The 19489-nt window shown below is 35.4% G+C and overlaps 1 protein-coding gene across 8 annotated transcripts in view; it reads right to left on the bottom strand.

The window, feature by feature from the left end:
- The window catches only part of CACNA2D1 (calcium voltage-gated channel auxiliary subunit alpha2delta 1), a 475442-nt gene that overhangs the window by 133303 nt on the left and 322650 nt on the right, over positions 1-19489 (bottom strand). For all 8 annotated transcript variants that reach the window (XM_072791358.1, XM_072791360.1, XM_072791359.1 and 5 more), the window contains exon 7: positions 4808-4939. In XM_072791358.1, the coding sequence (XP_072647459.1) occupies positions 4808-4939 (132 nt within the window). The remainder of the gene's footprint in view (positions 1-4807; positions 4940-19489) is intronic.

The raw sequence follows: 19489 nt of genomic DNA, 5'->3' as shown, positions 1-19489 counted from the left end.
ACCTACAGAATCCTTTTTCCAGTTTATATCTATCCACACCAACCAAAAGCAGGCAGTTCACTGAAGTCGGGTCCAAGGACAGATGTCAGAGGTCAAAAAGCCACTGACTACTGACCAAACTGCTTTTCAGAACCAGCTCTGCAGAGGTGTCTTTATACTATATCAGCTCTAGAAACTTCTAGTAGTTCCTCCATGTCATTTAAATAACGGGATAAATGGGGATCCCTGGGTGGCTTGGTGGTTGAGCGTCTGCCTTCGGCTCAGGGCGTGATCCCGGAGTCTCGGGATCGAGTCCCACATCGGGCTCCCTGCAGGGAGCCTGCTTCTCCCTCTGCCTGTGTCTCTGCCTCTCTCTGGCTCTCAAGAATAAATAAATAAACTCTTTAAAAAAAATAGGACATTCACTTAAATTTGAATTTTGATAAAGGTCAGATATGTTTTTAGCGTATTTCCTGAATATTGTATACCTACATTAAAAAATTCATTGTTGTTTGTGTGACATTCTTACTTATCTGGGCATCTTTTATTTTACTCAGAAACCCTCTTGAGAAGTGCATTAACCAAGGTCAGAGGCTAAACCCTCCTCTTCCGACCACCTCAACCACGTGGTGTTAACTGGTGGATATTATTTATTAAAAATGTGGACAGAGTTGTAAACAGATGGCTATTTCAGTTTCCTTGTCAACTGACTGTAATCTCAATTATGTTCTTCAATTTCTCACATGAAGAGAAAGATGAATTTAGGCAAAATTATTCTGATAGTCACTCTGGTAAAAATGCCTACTGTTTTCTATTTCCAAAGTACTTTACAGTTTGTTATCTCATCGTTAACAACCTTTAGGGAATAAACTGAAGAGTTATTGTATTTTTTTTCCAGATTTGATGATTAAGATTGAGACAATTTCAAAAATCCAACCAGTTTCTCATAGCTACTAGAAAGATCTAAGCCTGAGGTACAAATCTTATTATATAAAAATTCAATTAAGTAAAAGTAACATGTTTTATTTCCATTCATAGCAAGGTAATTAACAATATTAAAGACTATTTTTGACCTTTACTTTAACAGAGGCTTATTAGACATGAGCCACCCTACATTATCCTGGCCTGTATGAAAATGGTAAGAGAAAAAAGTATGGCTTACTGAGACATTTTTAAAAATCACTTTACTTGAAAAAAAAAAAGGCTTTAAGCTTGAAAAAAGTGTTAAATGTGTTAAAAACATGTCAGCATCAACAGAAATATGGTGACTTACTTTTAAATTATAATATTGTCTTAAAATCTTTGATAAATAGACTTGGTTCTATTTTATTATTAATATAAAAAGAACAGTCCTAAAAAAAAGAAAAAAGGAGAATCTTCGGCCATTTGTGACAACATGTATGAACATGGAGAACTTCACACTAAGTGAAATAAGCCAGATACAGAAAGATAAATAATTCAGGACACCACTTACATGAAGAATCTAAAAGAGTAAAGTCATAGAAGTAGAGTAGTGGTGAGAAATGGGGAGGTATTAGAGGGTCACAGTTCCAGTTATCGAAGAAGAATAAATCCTAGAGATCTTCTGAACAACATAATGCCTATAGTTACAAATACTGTATTATATGCTTAGAAATTTGCTAACCCTCCTATCACAAAGAAATATAATAATAGATAAGATGGTGGCAAGAAACTTCTAAAGATGGATAGGTTTATAGTACTGATTATATAGTGATGGTATCAGAAGGTAGATTATCTCCAAACTCAAGTTGTACCTATCATGTATGGCTCTTGTATACCAAAAGGTTAGTAAAAACCAAAATGAAATAAAAAGAACTTAGGAAGAGATCACCAAAGTCTCAGTTATGTCAAGTGTGGTTTGTAGCATACAAGACACCCATTTTAAATAACCTCCTCTAATAGGTAAATGAATTCCAGCCATCAGTCATTCAATGAACCAACTTGTCTGGCACACCTTTGCTCAAAAACTAAGTACTACAAGAAAGCCAAGGGTTGCTTCCATAGCTAATATTGGGGGCGGGGGGAATCACAAGGATTCAGCTAAATTAAACATTCAAATATCTTTTCAAATTAAAGAAAATGTGGTCTATATAAACAGTGGAATATTTCTCAGCCCTCAGAAAGGACGAATCCCCCACCATTTGTTTCGACGTGGATGAACTGGAGGGTATTATGCTCAGTGAAGTAAGTCAGTTGGAGAAGGACAATCATCATATGGTTTCACTCATACGGGGAATATAAGATATAGTGAAAGGGATTATAGGGGAAAGGAGGGGAACTGAGTGGGAAATATCAGAGAGGGAGACAAACCATGAGAGACTCCTAACTCTGGGAAATGAACAAGGGGTAGTGGAAGGGGAGGTGGGTGGTGGGATGGGGTGACTGGGTGACGGGCACTGGGGGGGGCACTTGACAGGATGAGCACTGGGTGTTATACTGTATGTTGGCAAATCGAACTTCAATTAAAACAGATTAAAAAAATAAACATCTTTTCCAAGATAAAGTGGACAAATGTCAGCACACTTAAAAATATATGAAGAAAGTTAAGAAAAAAAAATTAAAGTCATTAAATCAAAGCCATTATCCTTGATTAGCATCCAAAATGAAAGAATATAGAAAATAATCAGTAAGGTTAAAAGTGAGCGCTGCTTGTAAAAAGAGCCATCTTTGAAAACTGCTCATAACTCAACCCATCTTTCCTTCCTCTCTTGACCTCATGTTCTCGCTCTTCTTTCTTATGCAGTCTTCCCTCCATTCCCCTATTTCTCTTAGAACAATTTTTTCCCCCTCAGCATCATCAATTTCCCTCTGGTACTGGCTCTTGGTTTTTCATTATTACACTAATTTTCTCTCATCTTTTCCACCTTTCCATCAATTACTCATATGTGGAATTTGTAAAGAGGCAATACATTTTAACAAACTTTACAATTATATAATGCTATAAGTTATTGATAAATGTATTCTTATAACATGTGATTTACTGAATGAGTCATCATGTATCTAATTACTATGTTTCAAAATGATACTTAAAAATGTTTTGTAACACCTGACATAACTTTAAGGATTATTATATGAGGTTTATTATGTTCATGAGTAGTGGTGCATTTTTTAATAGGACTTATATATTAAAATTTTCAACCTCCTCATACAGGACTTTTAATATATTAGTAAATAACTCAAGAATATTTGGAAGGGTTGTACTATACTGAACCGTATTTCTGTAAGTAGAAAATTCTACTCCTGTAGCAACCTATATGATAATATTACATAGATACTAACATCATTTTTTTAAATTTTTTTATTTATTTATGATAGTCACACACACACACACACACACAAAGGCAGAGACATAGGCAGAGGGAGAAGCAGGCTCCATGCACCAGGAGCCTGACGTGGGATTCGATCCCAGGTCCCAGGATTGCGCCCTGGGCCAAAGGCAGGCGCCAAACCGCTACACCACCCAGGGATCCCAGATACTAACTAACATTATTTTATTAACTCATGATTGTTTTCAACAAAGAAAAATGAAGTAGGTCTTGACTAGCCCATTAAGTTTCTACAAAAAGAAATAACTGTCACTGATCTCACCATGTGGATTTGCATCCATGCGGAATGACTTCCTAATCTAAGGACCAATCAGGCTGATGATGCCTACATACTATTATTCATTTTGTCATACAAAGCTAGATATTAGCTTATTTCTATTTCACCCCATTTTCACTGTTTTTACTTTTTATTATGAATAATTCTATTTGTAAAAGATATTTAGAAAACTCAAGTCAGCCTTTGGCCCAGGGCGCGATCCGGGAGACCCTGGATCGAATCCCACGTCGGGCTCCCGGCGCATGGAGCCTGCTTCTCCCTCTGCCTGTGTCTCTGCCTCTCTCTCTCTCTGTGTGACTATCATAAATAAATAAAAATTTAAAAAAAAAAGAGAAAACTCAAGTCATAAGAAGAATTCTTCTATATATTGCAATTGTTCAAAGCCAAATTACCTAGCATGTATCTCACAATACTCAAGCACAAGCATTTGCCACAGTTCACTCTAAAAGATGAGGTTAAAAATATCGGCAGACGTTTCTTTTAGTTTTTTCAACAAGTTCTCAGGATCTATACCAGTCATAAAGTTTTGTTATTGATTTATTTCTCCTTAACCTCCTTTATAAGAATGAAGGATATTAGATAAGGGTTTATTCATTTTAATGTGTAAAATATATTGCTCTTCACTGAATATATATCATCACTAAAATGCCCTCAAAATTAATCCAACCTGATAATTATGGAAGCTTTATTTTCTCTGAAATTTTATTTTATTTTCTGTCATACTCATTTTAACAAATCCACATTCACTGACTAAAGCAAAGCATCAACACTTAGAAGAACACAGACTTGATATCTGGAGAAATATTTCAATTAGCTTCTAAAAGATTCTATTCCATTCTCCACTGTGATTCAACACTCTGTCCTTGTTGAGCAGATGGACCCTAATCTCAGAATTGTTTTAGGATTCATGAAATCCCCTGTTCCAGGTAACAAAGACACCTGCTCATAGCATCACTATAGCCTGGCCTGATTCCAGATGCCAACAGTGCCGGCTGCTCCCGAGGTCTTTTAGTTTAAAGTGACTTGGGTAGATAGAAACCCACGTAAGAAAGGATACTCTTTCCTTATAAAAGTAGTGTGATAGCTTTTTCTCACAATACAGGAGAAGCTAACAGATATTAGCTAATTATTAAAAAATATCAAGAAATATTAAGCCTAGTACTTACAATTTTATTTGATACCCACTGAGTCAGCGAGCACTTACCTGGATAATATCGGGCTAGGCCTGTGGCACTGCCAAACACCTGCCACAACAATGAAGGATCTTCCTCTCGATTTTTTTTGAAAACTTCATCTAAGGCACTTGTCCAGTTGAGTTCATTTAACACAATTGTTGCTATAGAAAAAAAGAAAAATTCAAATTTATAATTACTAATTGAATCTGTCTTCATTTATTTGTAGAATATTATACTTTTTCATCACTTTAGCTCTAAAAGTACTCTAATCTGGTGGTTGTCAGTAAGTTTAGACATGGAATTATTTCTCCAAACAAATTTTTATATGATGGAGGCCATATTGACATTTTGGGCTAGGTAAGTCTTTGTTGTGGGAACTATTCTGTGCATTGTAGAATGTTTAGCAGCATCTATGGCCTCTACCCACTAGATGCCAGTACCAACCCCCCCAGCTGTGATAAGCAATATTTTTCCAAACATTGTCAGAATACAAACAAAACTGCTTCCTTTGAGAACCACTGTGATACATAAAACAGGCAATAGCAGCTCTCCCAGTGGAGAAGGGGCAGGAGGCGTACTTCCCCTTGAAGCAGCTCCAAAGAAATCTACAGAACATCTGAGGACACAGTTGGATGGCCACACTTCTCTATTGACGAATCTCTGTAAACTACTAACATAATTTGGTCTGTTAATAGAATTGGGGGAAAAAAGTATGTATTTGTCATTTTACATAGTTCATTAACTGTGTTTACACAACAATAAATGCATACATTTTGACAGAGAAAAAATTTATTCAGAGGCTTGACAATACCAGTGTTAGAAATTAGAAGGAGCTGTTGCTTTACTACTATCTTTACCAGCAATAGTTCTTTTACTCTGGTTAGTTCAATTAAATATTAGAGAATGATGCTATTAAGGGCCAGGTCATTGATTTTGATTCTTACTTGTAACTACTGACTGAATTTGGAAAGGTATTAAAAACATATGCTGAGGATGCCTGGGTGGGTGGCTCAGCAGTTTAGCACCTGCCTTCGGCCCAGGGAGTGATTCTGGGGTCCCAGGATCGAGTCCCACATCGAGCTCCCTGCATAGAGCCTGCTTCTCCTCTGCCTCTGTGTGTGTGTGTGTGTGTGTGTGTGTCTCATGAATAAATAAATAAAATCTTTAAATAAATAAATAAAAACATATGCCATTCATTATAATGAAAGAGAAGCAATTATAATGTGGGATTTAGCATATGATTTATAATTATGGGCCTCCATGATCATAGCATCTTATTTCTAACATATTAAACATTTAATCAGCTTAGAATATTATTTTCCCTTTACACAAAAAGCTGTCATACATCATCTCACATCTCCACGCCCCCTTTATATGTAAAGTATGTACCATGCCCTGAGCAGATGAGGAGATTGGACCACTGTGCTCTTGAGAATGTATGGTCAAGCCTAAACAGTGGAAATGAGTTTGGGATAAGGACTTGGAGATACAGCTTAATTCCTACTCTTTTCAGGGACTACAGCAAGTATAGGAAGCACATGCAGTCACAGTTAAAATGCGCCTAATATTTTATAAAGGTAAAAGAAACAAGAGCTTCTATCAAGAAAGATGCCCAGCATATGTGTTTATATTTTAAAGTTGATCGTTTACCAAAAAAATGAAAGCAAGGGTATTGTGGAATTGTTCTGGGACGGGCATCCTAATGCATCTCTCATTATTGAGAACTAACAAGATTTCCATCTTTATGGATGTGATTACTTGCAGAAAGATGAGTTGTGGGTGTGAATATTCATGAGCTGGGTCAGATCCATAGTGCATCTGAGATACTAGTGAATTTATATTCAAAAGCATGATCCAATGAACATTAAGTGGCCCGTTATATAAAAATTTATATTCACAAAGATAACCTGAACTAATACTCACTATTCATGAATATTTATAGTTATATACAAAACATCACAGAAAAGAGGAACATTGTACTTTTCTTTAAACATTCATGAATTTTACACTATTATTCTACTGAACAAATAATCATGTTTACTTATGATCTAGATATACTTCATTAATTGCCAATCTATTCCGGCTATCTCTTCAATTTCTGTCACTCTTTAATTCACATTAAGCAACAATTGATATCTAATTATTTTTAATAAAGTTTTATTTGTTTTCAAGGCTGCTGTTTTCTCAGTTTTGTTTGGTAACAACTACTAAGTATCACGCTTTGATACCCTGTGGAATATACTTTTAGGTACTTGGGGGAAAATGTCAAGCTTTGAAATATTCTTATTATTGTTATAGGTCTTAAAGTTTGCAGTTTATGTATCTGAAAATACCTTTTCAGATAAGACATTACTGAAGGAGATTTCAAAATGTTTTTCTCAAAATTTGTTCACCTGCAAATGAGCCAAGTACATGAAGATTCTGTATAATAGGTGTTTGAACTGATAAGTTTCATTCAAATGAAAGAAATGGTACCGTATACCTACCACATGTGTAAGGCTTAATCTTAGATTAAGGATACAGATGCTTCCATTTACCCTCGTATATTTATACAGATTTTCTTAGTGCAATCGTTATTCTATTGGTCATTATCTTAACTTAAATGTCTAAAGAAATCAAAATCAAAGAATCTGTCATGGGAGTGCAAAGTTAGTAAAGTCTGTAGTCAGAAAACTTCACAGAGACATTCATTCAACTATACTGTTCAAATTCCTTAAAACACCAAAAAACTATAAGGAAAAATAATTGCTCAAGTATGATTTCTTTTCTCCAACTACACTGAACAAGTGAAAAATGTAAAGGAAAATATGTAAAGCATCAAAGCAAATCAAAAAGTGTGAATGCTATTTTAAATCCTTCTTGGCTATTTGGTTATATTTTTCTGATCCACTCTATGTATTCCATTTGACTAATAAACATACCTTATTTTGGTTTCCTAAAATGAACAGACTTTTATCTGCTTATCCTTGTAAAATTAAATGGCTTCTCCAAAATCACTACGGTGCCTCATATCTCTCCATTTCTATGCTATTAGCATAACTCAAGATAAACAATACTGAAATAACTGGGTAATCGGCAGATGCTAGAAGAGTGAAACTAATGCAGAATATTGGCCATGCTAAAAAGTTTATGTCATTTCCTGAATCTATTTGCTTCCCCTGCGACTTCCATTATAATTACCTACACTTTTTTTTTTCTCTTTCTCTCTCTCTTATTTAAATTACTAAGTAGGCTTCATTAGGAAGATGTTTTTAAGTAATTCTTCTGGCTACAACTAGGTAGAAAGCCTGGTATATTAGAAAAGGTAAGTTACCAATAGTTTTTTTTTTTTTTGTGGGGGGGGCGGTGTTTCGTATTACCAAGTGTTTATGTGGTTATGCTAGTGCCTTCCTGTCCTCAACCAGTATTTTTAGTCTCTTCTATTTCCCTAATACTATGGTACTGAAAAGATATAAAACATAATCCTTCTATGATGAGAAAAATAAAAGGAGCCCAAATACCTCCGAAAATTACCTTCAACAAACATCACTGTTTAATATGAATATGAAAATGCATTGTTCTGTTTGTTCTTATAAAGACTTGACACTCAAAAAGTAATTGTGGCATTCCGACTCACTAAAATTAAACAGACTTTGTTTCCATTTGTCATTGTATATTACAAAGAATGCTGAAAGCAATTAGTTTTATGGAAGTCACAATCTTTACTTGAATGTCTACAGAAAGAAATCAAAATTCAAAGACTTTTATTTAATTGCAGAATAATGATATAAATTGGTAGCCAAAAGATGTTTCATATAGGAACTTCAGAATAAATTATTTAAAAAAACTTGGAATCTTGGAATATTTTTTGGCCACATAACTTCATCCTTTTATTTAGACAGATAAACTTAGGAACACAGATAATAACTCTTCTATAGATTCTTTAGCAATATTTAAAATTATATTGCATTTCTTATTTTCTTTTTTTTTAAGATTTTATTTATTTATTCATGAGAGACAGAGAAGAGAGAGAGAGAGAGGCAGAGACAGAGGCAGAGGGAGAAGCAGGCTCCATGCAGGGAGCCCAACGTGGGACTCGATCCTGGGTCTCCAGGATCATGCCCTGGAAGGCAGCACTAAACCATTGAGCCACGCAGGATGCCCCCGCATTTCTTATTTTCAATTATACACTGTATTATGTTATTTAACCTATATTATATTCACTCATGGCCTTTTACTCACTGCTCCCCCCCAGCTAATACTGTTTTGCATTCACACAACTCTTTAATTTCTTGCTTGAACAGATCTTAGAAGTACATGAGTGGCTTACTTTTTTTTTCCCTGTGAAGACTAACTGGTCAATGATGATCTAGCCTTGAACCTATGATGATCTAGCCTTGAACCTAGTGCCAATTACTACTGAACTTAGAATTAAGTGTCTTATGGCTACACAAAGAGTAAAGTTAGTCCTCATTTTATGTCCACTTTTAAGAAATGGAGATTTTTAGCTTTGTTAAATTGTTGTGATTTGCAAAACAAAACAAAACAAAACAAAAAGTCTTTTATAAATGTGCAAGGCTAAGCCTGTTAGAAGCAGTGAATGCTGGAGAAGTCAGCCTTGACTTGGGGGCCTCTATTCTGAATAGTATGGAAGGATTTCACTGTTAATTGATTCAAAATGCCAAGCATACGTCTCTATTCTTCTTATACTTCTTATACTTTCAAAAACGTGGCCTTGGTATTCAGCAATTCTCTTTCAGAATATTCTATTGTTCAATCTAGCTTCTCAAGGGAACAAAGAAAAATCTAATTTGAAACAGCACAAAAGGAGTACCTTACAATTCCTGCTAATTCTTCTAAGATACATGACTTAAATCTACATCTTATTTATGACATGGATTACAGAATCATTGACAAGTTCTGAATCCTATTTTCCTCCACAAATTTCAACCCATAAAGTATCACACTGTCGCTCCCTTTGAAATTTGAATATATTTTCTTGACTTAGTCATGGTTCAGGGCCTCACTGTACCTTGAAAGCACCATATGACTATTTGAAAAACCTTAAGATTAATTACAACACCCATAAACGTCAACTACATCTTTCAAACAAAGCAGATAGAAGCTAGCAAGACAAAGAAAAAAACATAGTAGGATTTATTCAAAATATAAAATAACTTTGATAAGTCTGTATCAAAAATGTCTTTTACAAAACACAAGGTATTTGACACGTCTTTGATAAGGCCTGTAAATGTTAAAGCTATGAAACAAAATAGATACTAAAATTATTTTTGTTTCACAATGCTTAACACGCTACAGTTAAATAAGTAAAATAAGAGAACTGAACAAAATGTTTACTACGCTCTTTCCATTTAACTAATAATACTGCTCTATTATAGCCTTGCATTTAGATAACACTGGCATGTAGTACTTAAACTACTGCCACTGATAAAGTCCGTAATACCTCATAAGCACACACTGTGTGACAGTAGTTGTGGTAACCACTTTCTATGCATTATGTCATTTAACTTTTAGAATGACACTTTGAGTGAGATACTAATATTATCTCCTTTTTTAAATGGCAAAAATAAAACATAGAAAAGGTATTCAAATTGACAGAAAAAACAGTGGGAAATGTTAGCAATATAGCACTCAAATAATTATGTCAGATTCTAAAATTTGTGCTGTTCATGAGCAACTGATTTCTAAGCTTTCATTATATGTGTAGCTCTGGTTACCTAGAATTTTAAAAGTGAAAAAAAAAATAACTATGCCTTTGTAGCACACTGTTTCTCATTTGACAGTGATATTTCTCCCAGAGGAATATGCACCAAAGCCTCGAGACATTTTGATTGTCATGATGCATGAGAGATTGCTAGCACCTAGTGGAGAGAGGCCAGGGATGCCCTGAGCATCCTAGGATGCACGAGATGACCCCCACCACAAAGAATTACCCAGCTCAAAATGTCAACAATGCCAGCTTTAGAAATCTTGCTCAAGAAAAACTATAAACACAGGACATCCAATATACTTTTTAAAAAGCCATATGTACAATGAACAGTGTCAACAAAAAGTCAAAACAAAATTTCTTCTTCACAGTGAAAGTCAATATAATTTAAAAATAGTATTTCATGATACTAATGCTTTGAGCAACATTTTCATATCCTTTGGGTGGGGCAGATTTTCATGTTAGTGTCAGAAATTCTAACGCACTCTTCTCATACCTAAGTAAGGACTTCAAAGCTATTTCTTAGTGCCATTAAATTTCATCCTTTCTTACCCCCTGTTTTTGGACATTCACAGAATATTACAGTTTTGCTTTATTTTTCTTTTAATGAGTCAACACTTACTATGTGATTCTAAACTAAACTGATTTTACCTTTACCGCAATGTTCATTTTATCCTATAGTACATAAGGTAGTTATTAAAAGTTATATTTGACAGATGAGCTGCACCAGATGTCACTAATTTTATTCATCAACTTCATCTCTATAAAGGAAAAATGTTAATAAGAAGAAGCCCACTGATCCAATTAAGTACACACACAAAAAGAATCCACTTTAAGGACTAGACAGTGTGCATAAATATTAAAATGAATGAATCTTTTCAGTGGATTTGGCTAATGGAATCTCATCTAATCCCAGTGTAAATGAAAGATTAATAAGGTACAGACAGACTGGAAAACCAAATCTCATCTCTCTAATCACATCTCAGGCACCAGAATCTACCACCTCCCACTGCGGACTGGTGAACAGAAGGCTCCAAGGCACACGTGGGCCCTGATGAGGAGATAAGCCTTATTCCTATAGTGAATTTGGTACTAATATTAAAAGGCCCTTGTCCTTGTGAGTTCCCTGACCCCCGTATTACTGAGCTTTCTGGCCTTGCTCCCTTTCTTTAGCTTCCCATAGATTGAGCACCTGGCTAATGCCCAGAACCCAGCTGTTCTGCTTTAATGAAATCTGCAAATTGTGGCGTGCACAAAAAAGCCCAGAAGAAATCCACTTTGTCATTACAGAAAATAAGAATAATGCCAGGGAAATGGAAAACATGAGGATCTAATGTCATGTTTATTAATTGAAGGATTTGAATGTCACTTTCAATAAAATGGTAATTACTTGTAAGATTTTTCTTGGAGGCATGTAGGGATTCTGCTTAAGATCCTAAGTATGGGAAGCAAGGTAAAACCTTTGTTTTATCTTTCAAGCATTCTAAGCTTTTCTGTTTCTAATAGAGTTAAGACCAAATAAATGATTAGTAACTTTGGTAGCCAAGAGCCTGTATCACTGGCTCTTGCTACTTTAATCATTCAACCCCTTGTGCTTCTGCTGTTTTCATCTAAATAAAATAAATAAACACAAATACAGTAAGAATCCTAGATGATCTGCAGGATTAGTATAAATGTCCAAAAAGTTTATGAATAAAAGGCAATCTGTAAACAAGAGCTATGATGGCAATCCTTTCCTTAGCTGTTTACAATCTTGTATGGTGTGTATCTCTTTTGGCTGTTTTACACAGAAGCAAGCTTCTTTCTACAGCTCAGCATATTATTTTAGTCTTGTCAGTTATTTCACTTTAACAGGAACATTCCTTTTACATGCAGCAATTAGACTGTAATTCTATTTATTTTGTAATGAGCTACATTCTTTCTGTCTGCTTTACTTAGAAGCTCTCACATGATGAGGTGCTCTTCACTGGAATCATGCGGTTGAAATACAATTTTAAATTTGAAAACACTGTATTAATTTGTAAATATAAACCAGGAACTTTAGTGTCATTACCTGACAAAGATGATCCAATTGCTCCCATTGATACTACTTCAACCAAGTTATTTTTACCATCAATTTGACGGTTTGTAATGAAAATTGTTTTAAAAAGTTAAATATCTCCTTTCTATATATTAGTAATATATTTCAGCAAACACAGAGCATGCTAAATTTTGAACAAATGAAAATACCTAAAAATGCTCTAAACATCTTTTATTTAAACTTTTAAAAATGAAATATGAAATAGGGGAATTTTACAGAGAAATAAACTCTGAGACCATTCAAATGGAGTTGGGAGCCATATGAGAATGAATATTCAATTAAGACCAAATTTAAAAAACCTTAAATCGAGGGTGTTTTTTTAAACATATATAATATTTTCCTGGTGGTACCCTTTCCTCTGAATACTTGGCATTTATGAATTGAGTATGCGGATGTATATAGTGCAAGCAAAGACTACTCTCACTGACTGCCTTCCCACTCATAGACCTCATGGCTTGATGCCAGAAGAAAAGACCTGACCTTGGGAAAAATGTTTCAATCTCCCTCACAGCTCATTTTCCTCCCCTGAACAATGGGTCTTATAAGGGCATCTGCCTCACAGAGCCGTGCTGAAGATTACATGGACTTAGAAAACTGTCACTCAGTAACTGCACAATACATTCCACCAGCCCTTATCATTATCATCTTATTTACCTTTTAATATCCAGCATACAAACGATTTTCTAGAAACGTATCTTGAAAGGGGTGCCTAGGTGGCTCAGTCTTAATTTTGGCTCAGGTCATGAGATCGAGCCCCACGTCAGGCTCACTCTCTGCAGGGAGTTTGAGATTCTCTCTCTCACCCCCTCCCCTCTCTCCAACTTATGCTCTCTCCTTTCTTGCTCTTTCTCTCAAATAGACAAATCTTAAAAAAAAATACAACACTAAAACTAAAAATATCTTGATGGAACAATTCTGATCGAGCTCCCTAAATGCTAGGATGAGGAATTAAGACCTTGTATCCTCCTCTTGCCTCAGGAACATTTTCTCTCACCTTGGCCCCAAATTAATGGCCAATGGCACTACTTCACTTGACATTACATGAAGAAAACAGTGTGTTAACTCTTCTAAAACCATTGACATCTAAGAGAATGCAAATTGAAAGAAAAAAAGACTAATGATATCACTCAGTGTTCCATGTAATTTGAGGGAGGAGATAATTTTTACAATGGGATACTTCCCATGCTCCTGAAATCAAACCACTTGGGTGAATGCAGCCCTGAATGTAGCACGGACAACAATAAAATTCTGGCAGAGGAAATGACATAAGATCTAATATATGTACCAGAAGCAACACATGCACACATACACATGGAGTAATGAACACCCAGTTCTGGTAGACCTGAGAGGAAACTCGGATGAGAATTACAGAGCAAATTAGACATGGGAAATCCCTTGCCTTTGCTCTGAGACTGCCTAACTGCATAGGGAATTTAGTGTCTATGTGTCAAACTGGGCTGCTGAATTCACTAGGAAGGATCAAAAAGTATTGGAGCAGACTAACAAGATATGGTTGAAGAAGAAGGATAACAAGGCTCCTGGGGAATAGGGTGATGCTGTCAGTGAGGCACACACTGCCCAGTACGGAGGGTTGTATCAGCCAGTCTTAGAACAGAGTTGCATGGTGATTTTAAGGTGGAAGGATTAGATGCCCTGAAACACAGTATGTAGTAGCTGGCTATAATCAAGAAGACCAATCACTAGGTTTTAACACCACGCACTGCTTCACAGTGAAAACAAACAAATCTAAGAAATTGAACTAGCTTGTTACAGACTTGTGAAGAAACTCTAACATCATTTCTAAGACATGAGGTTAACGTCCTTACATCTCTGGTTGCACATGAATAGAGATCGTCCCTGTGCATAGAGCATACATACCTGCAGAACACTTAGTACATACTTTGTTATTTATACAAATAGACATCTGTAAAAATACATCAACTGTCAGCTTTCATAATGCTTACAACACACTGAGCATGATTTGTTCAGATTTTCATATACTTGTGACAGTTATTGACACATGAAATTTATATTTATTAATTTATATTTATTATTATTTAAATGTATTATTTATTATTAATTTATTAATTAATTTATATTTATTATATTAACAAGTATATTTCATATACTTGTTACAGTTATTGACACATGAAATTTATATTTATTATTTATAAATTTATATTTATACGTGTTCCTCAGCAAATAATTTAATAAAAAGTAATTAATTATTTATCTATCTTCATAAATCACGTGTTTAATAATAAATTAATAAATCATAGCTTAATATCTCACAAAAGCTTAAATTTTTCAAGTAAAACTAGGCAAGAAACTCAGGTTATTTTGGCATAGTTTCAAAATATAAACGATTCAAAACCTGATCAAAACAAATCATTTGCACAAACTATTAGAAATGGCTTAAAGATTTCTGATCTGTTAAATGTAACCGAAGATGGTAAAAGAGCAGGACATGTGGGTGCTAGTCCCTACATATTTATCTTCTCTTACTCTAGGGCCATATTTAGGTTTTTAGCAATAACCTTCAAATAGTCTCCCTGTTTCCAATTTCAGCTCACTGTCACCCATTCTTCCTACTGATGTCACAGTATTCTTCTCTGCAAGTACCCTCCCTAATCAAAAGTCTTCAGTTATTCTCCATAAACGTTGGTCCCACCAATCTCCCAATTTGGTCTTCCGTTGCGTTTCGTGTGCCATAAACCCAATCTGTGATGAGACTTGTGTCTTACTCAGAGGAAACACCTCCCATGGCACTTCACATACTGTCCTGTCTCTCTGGACTTGGGTCTACCATGCTCGTTTGTCAACCTTCTCCCTTTTTTTCTAGCACAGTTGGCATCACCTTCTCTGTAGGGTCTTCTGTGATTTTTCCTACCCCATCTGCTCCTTATTTAGCAGACTATAAATATTTCCACTCTCTTACAGCTTTTCCTGTAGACCTCCATCACATGCTTCCCATATTTCACTATCTTTGTTTATTTGCATGTTTCCTATCAGTTACTAGGGTAGACATTATGTTATTTATGTTTCCTCCAATACCTCGGATATAGTGGAAGAAGTAACGGGATGAGACCGTTCTGTATTTAATACACAGTTATATATCACTTGGCAAACTATATATATGTATAGGGTTCTAGTTTTTCAGGTGGAATATGAAGAAAACAGTACCTAGGATAGATAGGGCTGTCAGCAAAATGAAAATAATGCTATATTTAATGCATAATAGGCATTCAAGAAACAGTAGTGACTAACATAGTGAAGTACTCAAAAAGAGTTGTAAGTAAATGGAAGATTAAATGAATATATTAATTTTATTCTCATGTGTTAGGTCACCTTTTTAAGTTAGAAGTAATTTTCAGTAAATACCAAAACATTTTTAGTTTAACCTTCATTGTGCTACATTCTAAGCAGGTACAGATGATCCAAGAATTCCTTCTCCCTTCAATCCAAAGTGATAGGTGATGGCTATCATCAACTGAACTGGAGGAATCAAATAATTCTGCTCATTGCTTTGGCTTGACTTCAAGTTCTGTAATAGATCAACCCCTTTTAACACACAAGTTTTGAAGAGTCTGGTATATGCCCCATAGCCTAGTTTTTAGGAAGCCCTTTAAGTCAACCAATTTTATCTAAGAAGCTTCCTATTATGTATTTCCCAATTTGTGTGCTTCATTTTATAATCACCTAATTTCTATCCCGCACTCATCTAACAAATATTTACTGAGTTCCTCCTCTGTATGAAGCACTGATCTAAGTTCTTGAGCAGGAGCTGGCAATTTTCTTTTTCTTGAAGGACCAGATAGGAAATATTTGTAGGTCTATGACCTACATGGTCTCTGTCACAATGACTCACATTGGAATGGTAGAAAAAAGCTGCCAGAGGCAACACATTAACAAATGGATGTGACTGTGTCTCAATAAAACTTTATTTACATGACTAAAATTTTTTACAAAGACAAATAAGTCTTGGCGGAGACAGGGACGAAAAGGAACAGTTGTACACTACTGATAAGAATGTAAATTGGTACAGCCATTATAGAAAACAGTTGGAGATTCTTCAAAAACTTTTAAATAACCCTATGATCCAATAATTCCACTTTTGGATATTTACCTAAAAAAAAGTAACACTAATTCAAAAAGATATATGCACCTCTATGTTTACTGCAGCATTATTTACAATAGCCAATATAAGGATAGAACCTAAGTGTCCATCAACAGAGAAATGGATAAGGAAGACGTGGTACACACACGCACACACACCCATGTATTATATATGTACATATATTTTTATATGCATGTGTGCATATTTATGTATGTACACACACATATAGTAATGTATATAATGGAGTATTACACAGCCATAAAAAGGATGAGATCTTATCATTGGAGACAACATCAATGGACCTAGAGAGTATTATGCTAAATAAGTCAGACTGAGAAACACAAGTATCTTATTATTTCATTCATAAATGGTATCTAAAAATAAAACAAATGAATAAACAAGCAAAAAGCAGAATCAGACTTTATATATATATAGTTGCCAGAGGGGATTAGGAAAAATGGGTGAAGGAGAGTGGAAGATGTGGACTTCCAGTTATGGAATGAATAAGTCACAGAAATAAAAAAGAAAAGAAAGAAAAAAGAGAAAACCCACAGCATAATAAATACAGTCTATGATATTATAACAGTGTAGTGATGTACAGGGATGGAGCGTAGCTACACTTGTGGTGAACATTACAATGTACAAACCTGTCCAATCACTGTGTTGTACACCTGAAACTAATGTAACACTATGTGTCAACTATACTCAAAACTAGATAAATAAATAAAACTTTATTTACAAAAGTAAATGGTGGGTCTGTGGGCCAGAGTTAGCAGGGTCACAGGGTCACTCCAACAGTCAGGCCTTCTAACATTCTAGTGGAAGTGACACACAATGAACACCTAAATAATAACCTATCAGAGTCGGTTGGTGCTCCTTAAATAATTAAAACTGGTACGTCATAGAGATTGACGAGGTGGCTACTTTAGACTGGGCTGTCCGGAATATTCTCTCTGAAGAAATACTTAAAGCTGAGATGTGAAGGCAAAGGCACTCACCATGGAAAGATGGGTCTAAAGCACTCCATGAGGATAAGAGACACCAATGATACTGACAAATAGGAAATTCACAGAGAGCAAAAGAATGGCTTTATGATATAGAATGATTTTTCAAAGATAAAAAGTCACACAGTTTTCCTGCAACACCGAAATATCCAAACAGATACATGTGGCACAAAGGAATATATGACAGATTAGAACTGGTTTGGGCACTTTTACAGTAATAAATGAAATCCTAGAGAGGTGAAGGTCTAAATTTTGGCACTGTATTCAATCATTCAAAAATATTTCTTAATAATCCTTGACTAGGCTCTTGGAATTAAAATCAAATAAATTGTGAAAATTCTTCTCAAGTTGCTCTAAATCTAATAGAGAAGACAGAGAGATAAATCAAAGCAGCTTACATCAAATTCTGCTTTTCTATCACAGACTCTAGTAACAGTAAACCTGCCTATGAAGCTAAGCAAATGTTTTTAGAGTCAGAGAAAGGTGTGGTGGTCACTCTCGAGTTCCTGGAGGAGGTGACAAAACAGTTTTAAAGATGAGGGGAGACGTCATGGGAGGGCTAGGTGGCTGATTCAGTGATCACTCTCACCCTGTACATGGCACAGTGCTTTGCTTTTTTTTTTTTTTTCCTTTGTTTGCATGATGCTTTGTTTTGTTGTGTTTTTAAAGACACATTCCAGAAGCTGGATGTTATTCAAAATGGTTGAGTGAAAGGAGGATGTGGGATAACAGTGGCCTATTAGAAATAGAGACACACAAGTGCTATGATGATCCAAAGTGCTAAACACAAAATACCTTTATTTTAGGCATTACAGAGACATAGAAGGGAATGTGCAAAATAAACATACTTGCCCTTGAGACTTTCCTCAGAAGTCATTATGAAATAAGAGTGAATGTAGATTAAAAGCAAGACAGATGTGAATGGGGAACACAAGATAGAAAACTAGTACGGTTAGATGAGTGAGGAATAGCAATGGTCTGAACTTAAAAAAAAAAAAAAAAAAAAAAGGTGGTACACATGGGAAGTGCCATGAGACTGAAAAGATGAAGAGAAGGGACTCCACGGAGCTTAGTTGGTTGAGAGTCAGACTTGATTTCGGTTCTGGTCATGATCTCAGGGTAGTGAGATTGAGCCCCATGTCAGGCTCCACACTCATTGGGGAGTCTGCTTGAGATTCTCTCCTTCTCCTTCTTACTCTGCCTCTGCCCCTCCCCACTGCTCTCTCTATGAAATAAATACATCTTTAAAGAAGAAGAGGAGGAGAAACAATCTGCAGATTGTAGTGACAGAAAATAGAAAAAGGGCAAAAAAAGAACTGGCTTTCTGGCTTGGGCCTGAATAGCACTATTAACAAAGACATGAGCATTGGAGCATGGGGGATATTTGGGACAAAAACGGTGAATTCAATTTTAAGCATAATGACTGTGCTTGTGAAATATCCATTAAAAAGGGTTATTCAAGAGACAATTAGAAAACTGAATCTGTGGCTTAGCTATGAAAGGTACATGGAAAATCAGGTCGAGGAGTCACTGTTTCAGTAACAGTTGAAAGTATTGCTTTGAATGAAGTTAATTATTGCCACCAATAAGCTCTACAGACCCTTACCTACCAAAGAAGCTTTACTTACCAAAGAGAGATTGCCAAAAGGAAACAATGCGGACCTCTCATAAACAAAACATCTTTCCCTATAAAAGTAATCAGTGGGCAGGATGCTTCATGTATCTAAAGTTTTCATTTAACAGAAAAAACCTAATGTGCCTTTCAAATCTGATTTTCACATCTGCATTAAAATCAATGCACTG

This window comes from Canis lupus, chromosome 21, assembly GCF_048164855.1.
Source record: "Canis lupus baileyi chromosome 21, mCanLup2.hap1, whole genome shotgun sequence".
NCBI classification, from domain to species: Eukaryota; Metazoa; Chordata; class Mammalia; order Carnivora; family Canidae; genus Canis; species Canis lupus.
Note: the sequence above shows the minus strand (reverse complement) of the source record. Positions and strands in the feature narration are given on the sequence as shown.